We start from the raw sequence: 8,458 nt of genomic DNA on the forward strand, positions 1-8,458 counted from the left end.
CATGAATTTTAAAAATAAAGAGTCTGCTAGCCAACTATTATAGCTCACTAAATAACATGTTACATCTCAGTTATTTATTCAAGGCCAAAACCAAAGGGTAAAAACAACAATTCACTTTTGCTTTTAAGTTGCCACATGTTCATATCTGTTGTTAAATTACATTTTGTGCACTGCATTAACTATTCATCAATATGTGGCCCAAGGACATGGAAAAAAAAAACTTTTTGTAGGTGTTCTCAACAGTATTTTTCAATTTCCTGGAAAACAAAACAAAAAATGTTGATGACTCATCCTGCACTCTAGGCCATTTACTAACTTTTGCATCTAATGAAACAGAATTTCAGCATGGCTGAAGTAAAATGGTGGACGGTGACTGCCCTGTCCGCTTAAGCTGACAAAACAGAACAGAGTAAGAAATTCTTGAGGTGCCCCTTTGTAACCTCTGTTTTTATAGGAAACATAAATATTTGGTAGAAAATAGCACCACGCTAGTTGTTTTATGGGAACATAAAAGTTTTGTACCACACTCCAGGAGGTTATTGATCTTACTTTTCAAATAGCTGTGTCATCTGCTGGCTGCTGCATCTTGTTGAACAGTTTTCAGAGTGCCATCTGTCATCTCATCTGTCTCTCAGATTAAGCAGTGAGTAACCTCTTTGCCTAATCATTCCTTTAAAAGGTCACAGGTTATTGAAAGGTAAAGAACATCTTCTCTAGAGCTAATTTTTCCCTAAAAAAAAAAAAAAAAAGGTGATATTCCAGGGAAATTTGGCAGCTCCTTTAGAAATAGATATGGTGCAGAGGTCTATTACCAGCTTAGTCCCACTCACTGTTACTGGAGGCTTCTCAGAGGGCCAGGAATACTCAGCAGATTACTAAAGACACAAATAAACCACCAGCGGACAAAGTAGTCAACATATAAAGCCGGTTGACAAACATGTGATTGGTCTCATGGCCTTTTCAAGAAGATACAACAAAGCATCCTTAGTAACCAATGTCCTTAATTAATTTACCTATATGTGGTCTATATGTGGCCTAGTAACAAATGTGGGACGTAAATCATGAGTCATGCGGTATATAAACAATGACTATAATGACTATACCTCACATACAATACTAAGTGTGCGTAGCATATGTGGTTGTGTTTTGCCTGCTGAGAATCTGCTCAACTAAAAGCACTTTTCTGGACTCTTTTCCCATGATATACTGATCCTACACCATAGTGGACCATCTGTTCTGTGGTACTCATACAGCCTTGTGATGGTGCTTTCACATGAGAGAGCACTCTGTGGAAATACCAGCAGACTAGTCCCCATACCTCGGTAGATAAGCAGGCCAAAAGTCTTTGGTTTCCACAATGAATTGACACACTCACATAAACGCAAAGAAGCAAATGTGCACATGTTTGTGCATATTTTTATACTTCCAATTTCACAATTTAAAAAAAAAAAAAACAGGGATCAGGAGGAAACTTGTGTGGCTTACTCGCACAATCACAATGTCATGCACATAAGCATGCATGATCACAGATGGCAAACACAAAGTATTTGGTTTCAGAGTGAAGTGTCAATTGATTCAAGAGCTAGGTGATCATGCGACCTCCATTCGAAAAACCTAATTTGTCTTCACATGACTTTCCTTCTTCCCTTCCAATAAAAGCTTGATAGTAACTGATTTACAATGCAGCATAACTAACCACATCCATAGAGCCAGTGGCCAAATGCACAGCTGAAAACTCTTGATTGTATCTTTACAGTGACCTATTTTAATGAAACATCTAAATTATGTTCTATTTATATACAACAGAATGAATAAATCAATGGTAGGTGCAGTGTGCTGAAAGTGCAGGAAGAAGTTGTGCTTTAAAGAACTGATATGATTATAGGCTTCTTACCTCTCCTAAGTGAGGAGTTGGGTTGAATCCACAAAGATTGCACACTTCCTTCTTGCACTCGGTACACAGACTGTAGTTGGGTGTGTCTTCTGATCCAACGCTCAGCTCCACGTTACAGAGAGGGCAGTTTCCCTTGGCTGCTGTGGCTGGAGCTGGAGCTGGAGCTGGAGCTGGAGCTGAAGCTGGAGCTGAAGCTGGAGCTGGAGCTGGAGCTGGAGCTGGAGCTGGAGCTGGAGCTGGAGCTGAAGCTGGAGCTGGAGCTGGAGCTGGAGCTGGAGCTGGAGCTGGAGCTGATTGAGCTGCTGGAGCCTTTTCTTTTTTCTCCACAGAAATGGTTCTAGTGGGTTTCTTGGATCTAGCAGGGGGAGTGTCAGGAGCAGAGTCTGAATCTGGAGGAGACCCAGGGCCAGAGAATGGAGAATCAGGTGGTGAACCAGGGCCAGAATCTGGTGGCGACCCAGGTGGAGATTCTGGTTCTTTGTCGTCCTCTCCAGAGACAAGATTGGTGGCTGAGCTCAAAAGGGATGATCCGAAGCTAAACATCTGAGATGCAGCAGCGGGAGGTTTAGCCGATTCTGTCAAACCTCCAAAACCTCCAAATAACTTCCCAGCCACTGACTCTTCCTGTTTTGGTGTTGTTTTGGACTGTGGTTGAGGCTTCGATGACTCCATTAACCCACCAAACCCACCAAACAGTTTGCCTGTAACAGACTCAGCGGCTTGTGTAGCAGCTGCAGGAGGCTTGGCTGCATCTGTCAGGCCTCCTAAACTGATACCTCCTAACCCTCCGAAGAAGCTTGACTCCTGTTTGGCTTTAGCTGGAGACTGCTGGGGACTGGACTTCTGCTGAATGGGGAAACCTGTCTTGGGGTCAATTCTCGGGGATCCTGCCAGTGACGACCCCGGGGAGAGTGGTCCTGGAGAGGATATACCTGGAGATTTCTGCCTTGGTGTGGTTGGAGGGGTTAATCCTTGGTCACTGGTGCTCTGCTGCTTTATCAACAGCTTGCCAGGCTTGCCAGGTCCCTGTCTCTGGGGTGAGGGTGGAGCCGAGCCTTGCTTGGGCTTTGTCATGCCAGGGGGATCCATTCCTCCCATCGCACGCTGCATCTGACAGTTCAGACATAACCACTCTTTACCCTGTGCAGGAAACAAGAGAGGTTAGACTGAATAGAAACACATTTTCACACTGTTGTGAGCACAAACATCCGCAATGTATGTAATTACCTTATAAGTCAGTGAGCATAATAACTAAAACCCTTATAAAGCCTTTTTTCCCATTTAGCTCAAAGACACATCCATTAATCAGTGTTTCAAATTATGTTAAAATTACAGTTGAATCCTGTTTTCCTCAGCCAAATAGCTTCTTGAAACGTAAGAATTCAAATTTGGCACCAGTAATCAGACAGAAAGGAATATATATTTCCTATAAAAATGGCAGTTTATCTTCCCTTAATTACAGTATAGGTGGTGCATGTATTGTTGATAAATGGTTTCCTTTTATTGTGTTTGTTTGGCCATACCACACACCTGCTCCTAAAACAGCCTGGTCACACTAAAGAGTCCTTTGTTTTGTGTTTGACTATCACCTTGGTTTCCACTGTGTTCAAGGTACAGTGTTGAAAAGGGTCATTGTTGACAGTTTGATTAGTATCTAGAACATAGTAATGCAGTATGTATGCGTGTGTGTAATGGTACTTATTGCTTACATTTATTTAAACAGTTAAATCGACCTGTTAAACAGATGGTTTTTAAACAGATGGTTTTTCTGAAATGATTTGTTACAGTCTATTAAAATCTGCTTCCTGAATTGTTAAAAACTAACAGACCCCAACCTTGATGTACTGAGCAGCAAATGTAAAGGAGAAGCTCGAGCAGACGGCATCAGTCACTCTGCTGTGCAATAATCATGGCCCAAAAGCGTTTATAGTTCATGTGTGACATGTCATGAGTGTCCTCACTGGCTGGCACAGTATCTTCCTGTGGCTATGATATGAGTCACCTTGATCAACATTCCCTGGGTCCATATGGTCCCTCTGTTCCTCAAACTGTGTTTGCACTCTTAGGAGATGCATTCCCTCTGCCAGGCTCAGAGAATAGCAATATGCTGTTACCAGGCTTGTGTTGGATTCAACTATACTTTAAAAGTGTGCATATTTTGTCTCATCTTAAATGCTTAAATCATATTGGTTTATCTAAATTTTGCTATCAATTAATTTTGATAATTCATTTTGACAAGTCTCTTGGTGATTCTAATGTGAACAAGAGAAGTCTTGAGTTACCAGAGATCATTTTTAGGATGATATTTTTGCAGTATAATGTGGAGCCCAATGTCTTTGACCATAAATTTGTTAATTCCCATCAAGAAAAAACAGAAAAATACATGACCTTTACCAATGCCTGCATTCAATAATATAACCTCTTGTGTAACTTGTAAATACAGTATGCTGGTGGTAAATTGGAACTACTAGATAATTGTAATTCTAACTGTAACTGTAATTCTCACAGCTATCTATAAAAGGAGATGACATGAAATTAGCCGTTTATGGAATCTTGTTTAAGTCATGATTACCCATTCTAAAACATTTGAATCAAAGGAAATTTAGAAAAAAAAGCAACAACAACAAAATAACAGTCACTGTCTTACCGCTGAGTCTGGTGGGCTGAAACCACAGAGGCTGCAGACTTGGTTCTTACACTCGGTGCAGTTGTTATAATTTGGCGGGTCCTTAGATCCAGTGTTCAGCTGGGTGGTTTTACACAATGGACAGAGTACCCCTGCAGGCTTTCCAGCACTTTTTCCTGGCTCCCCAGGATGAGCCCCAGTGCCTTGTGGCCCTTGCAGTGTAGGTCCAGGTTTCCCAGGTCCTTGTTGTGGTGGGCCGCCTTTTTGCTGGGCAGGTCTACCCTGGTCTGGTCTGGTTGCCTGTTGCCCTTGACCTTGCCTGGGCGCCTGCCCAGGGGGTCCTTGACCAGGAGGACCTTGACCTGATTTTGGCCCTTGACCTGGTGGCCCCTGACCTTGCCTGGGTCCTTGACCAGGGGGTCCCTGGCCAGGAGGACCTTGCCCTGGTTTGGGCCCCTGACCTGGTGGTCCCTGGCCTTGCCGGGTTCCTTGACCAGGGGGTCCCTGGCCAGGAGGACCTTGACCTGGTTTGGGGCCCTGACCTGGTGGTCCCTGGCCTTGCCTAGGTCCCTGACCAGGAGGTCCTTGACCTGGCTTTGGACCCTGCCCAGGAGGGCCCTGACTCTGTTTCTGGGGTCCTCCCTGCTGTGGGCCTTTTGGAACTGGCCCTTGCTGAGGACCCTTCCCTGGTGACCTTCCTCCCTGCTTGGATTCTGTTGTTGCTGGTGCATCTCCCTCCTCCTCATCCCCAAAAAGTCCAAACTTGGGGATGTTGACAGAATCACCCATGGAGGTTATAGAGGACGAAACAGAAGAAGTCATAGACGATACAGCATTGAGGGGGTTGGCCCCGCTGAGGAAGCTGGAGCCAAACATGCTTGGTGACTTGGTCTCAGAGGATTTTGGCTCCTGCCGGAATCTGGATTCAAAAAGACTGAGCGATGAGGGGCTGCGGCCTGGTGTGGGCTTGCCAGGTGGACCCTGGTTGAAGGCGTCAACAGTTCGGCTTTTACTGAGCCCTGCTGGGCCCCTAGAGGCCCCTACCTGCTGGTAACGCTGTTGAGCATCAGATTCTGAAGGTCTGGAAAGGAAACACAGAAATAGTCTTTGTTATGTTCATTTGCTTTAAATTGTCACTGTGAGAAAATCTTGTTTGCCAAGTCCACACCAACTCACAGCTGCTCCAAAATAAAAATAACAGACCCAACTGTTTCCAAGACTATTTCATCTGAACAGTTTTAAAAATCTACTTTGGCTATACTTATCCTATCTGTTAATCCTTGCAATCCTAATGGAAAATTTAACATCTGGTAGTAGGTGAATATTAGCGTTTGGCCAAAATTTACACATTTAATAATTCTGTTAAAGTTCCACTGTCCTCAAATAGAAATAAAACAATTAACAATCATTATGACATCCAGCTGCATTTTCTTGAATTGGTAAAAAAAAAAAAAAAACAGACTAACAAAACAAGAAAAAAGAAAAAAATACCACAAGAGCTAAGCATTATTTGTATTGAACTATAGAGGATACTGCAAGCAGACATATGCTTTTTATATTGACTAGCTGCCAGCAATGTTATCAATGTGTTTTGTTAATTCATTCAATTTGCTTTTTGCTTGGAATGTTTACTTGCTACACTGCCTCAAATGTTACACCACTGTGCTGATAATGCAAGACTCAGGCCATATCACTAACACTTAGGCCTGCTCAACACAGGATATGTAGCTATAGCAGCCTAGGGGTAAAGCTGACAGAGGCATGAATACCGATGAATGACACGGGTGTAGATCGGTGAGATGGAGTGAGAAATGCCCAGCTACACTGGAGTAAACTGAGGAGCCTTTGTTAGGTCAGAGCAAGAGGCAACATTCACAACCCAAACACAAAGCACAAGCCAATTGGATCTTTAGAGAAATACATCAGTGCACTAATGGACTGGCTGGATGTGGCTTTATTATTGCACAATGATGCAACACATAGATCACACTGCATTCTCAGACTGTTGTTTTAGTCCCTGATGTTTTGTCTTTATCAATTTACATTTGCAGGCAATACGGTGTAATGCTGTAATGAATACAGCTTCTGATTATTCTAATAGGCAACGCGCGTAATACATAAACGTGAGGGGTAGCGGCCCAGCAAACACTGTAAGTGGTGTTGTAATGCCTGCTGTAAGCCAGTTCACTGCAGCGGGAGTTTCAGCACCATGGACAGCAGTGAAGAGATTCAGAACCATGGACGGCGACGAATGTTCATTCCAATACGGGCGTCTCAACAGCAGAAGATGAAATAAGTTTCTTTTTCTTTCACAAAAACGCTCAGAATAAAGCAGGAGGAAGACTAAGTGAGATGACATTAACGCCTCTGTTCTATTTATAGTCATATTAATATTGATGCTCCCCTCCCCCCGATCTCTACCTCAGATATAAATAACAATTACCCCCAGTTGGAGCCAATTAGCAGTGACGCGCATCACTTTACCTGATAGCTACAGAGAAATCTTTCCCGTTGCCATGAATGCAACTCACAATCGGACGCTTAATGGCAGCTTTTTCACATTTCCTTTCACAACACAGCACATTTCCTTCGCAACCGATTAAAATGCAAAGTGAAATTCGGGAGTGCGCAGTTTAACTGGCCATTTTAGAGGGGCTGTACACAACAAATTCAGGTGGCATATTTGTTTAGCTGGGTCTTCTGGCGACGTTTAAACGGTAAAGGGGGTGGGGTGGGGGGGCACACTAGGCACGACAGATTTGCTTTCCCAGCAGGCATTTCGACAATTTCTTACAAATACAGTTGGGGGTGTGTCTCTAAGGAAAGACTCCTCTCTGATCTCACACATACAACAACAGATCAAATCAAACCGTCTTTTTTTTTAAAAAAAACGAAAAACATTCAATATAGGATCGTCGTTGATATGTTCCATGTAGGAACAGCGGAAGCACAACATGCACAGCTGTCGTACGAATTAGCTTATGTTCGAGCTGCTGTGTGTGTTCGGCGAGAAGGAGCTACACTCTGATCGTTAGATGTTGATTATCTATCAGTCGTTTCTTAGTGCGGTTTGTAGGATTAAAGAATGGGCGTGAACAGGCTATCAGCCTCCTTATTGCCCTATAATGATGCTGCACACTATCACAGCACATCCTCTCGCCCCTCTCAAATACACTCGCTTGGTTATGTTTTCAGAAAATTAAAGCATGCAGTTTAAATTCCATGCCTTCTTGCAGCTGCTGCGCCCCCGGGCTGCCTGCCTTGCGCCCTTGACATCGCCGCGGCGAGCTGCCTCTTCTCTTCCTCACTGAGTTCATTCAGGTTGACCGGAGTCCCATCGGAGACCCGGACAAAGCCACCCTTCCCGTCAGGTGCCAGCCCCTCCGGTAGCCCAGACGGCGGCCCTTCGCCTCCTTCCAGGCTCGCTTCGTTCCCCATGATCGACCCCTCCCGTTCCCCGTATTCGGATCAATGCGCGATCCGAGCTGTCTTCGCCGTTTTTTATCTCCAAAAAGTGCCGCAAAGACGGTATTCCTCTGTGTCTCGAAGCATCTCAGATAATGTTTATTTTCTGGTTAGTTTCATGCCCTGTCCTGCTTCTCCATTTCCACCATTTCTTGTTGTTTTTTCTGTGTCTCGCAGCTCTGCAGCTGCACACCACAGTTGCCACAGTTTTCCATGAGGGGGGTCTCCAATTTACTACTGCTCATAGGAACAAAAGTTTATTTCCGGTATATTTCAACAAAATAAAATGACAATTTTATTTGACGATCAAAGCAAACATTTACTTCAAGTGTAGTCCCATCCAGCCGTAACTGCTTAACGTAAATTCCAATTAATGGAAACATTAAAAATTCTAATAGCAATTATATAGGAAAATCTACGACACATGAAGTAGTAGCACCACACAAAAGGAAAACCTATCAGCTAAAATAGGC

At 43.7% G+C, this 8,458-nt stretch overlaps 1 protein-coding gene across 4 annotated transcripts in view; it reads right to left on the bottom strand.

Annotated features, from left to right (window-relative positions):
* pcloa (piccolo presynaptic cytomatrix protein a) overlaps positions 1-8,192 on the bottom strand; it is a 67,815-nt gene extending 59,623 nt beyond the window's left edge. For all 4 annotated transcript variants that reach the window (XM_075471709.1, XM_075471708.1, XM_075471710.1 and 1 more), the window contains exons 1-3: positions 7,747-8,192; positions 4,542-5,601; positions 1,895-3,034 (exon numbers count right to left, since the gene is read on the bottom strand). In XM_075471709.1, the coding sequence (XP_075327824.1) occupies positions 1,895-3,034; positions 4,542-5,601; positions 7,747-7,958 (2,412 nt within the window). In that variant the 5' untranslated portion in view covers positions 7,959-8,192. The remainder of the gene's footprint in view (positions 1-1,894; positions 3,035-4,541; positions 5,602-7,746) is intronic.
* Between the last annotated feature and the right edge of the window lie 266 nt (positions 8,193-8,458).

Source organism: Odontesthes bonariensis, chromosome 8 (genome assembly GCF_027942865.1).
Source record: "Odontesthes bonariensis isolate fOdoBon6 chromosome 8, fOdoBon6.hap1, whole genome shotgun sequence".
Taxonomy (NCBI): Eukaryota; Metazoa; Chordata; class Actinopteri; order Atheriniformes; family Atherinopsidae; genus Odontesthes; species Odontesthes bonariensis.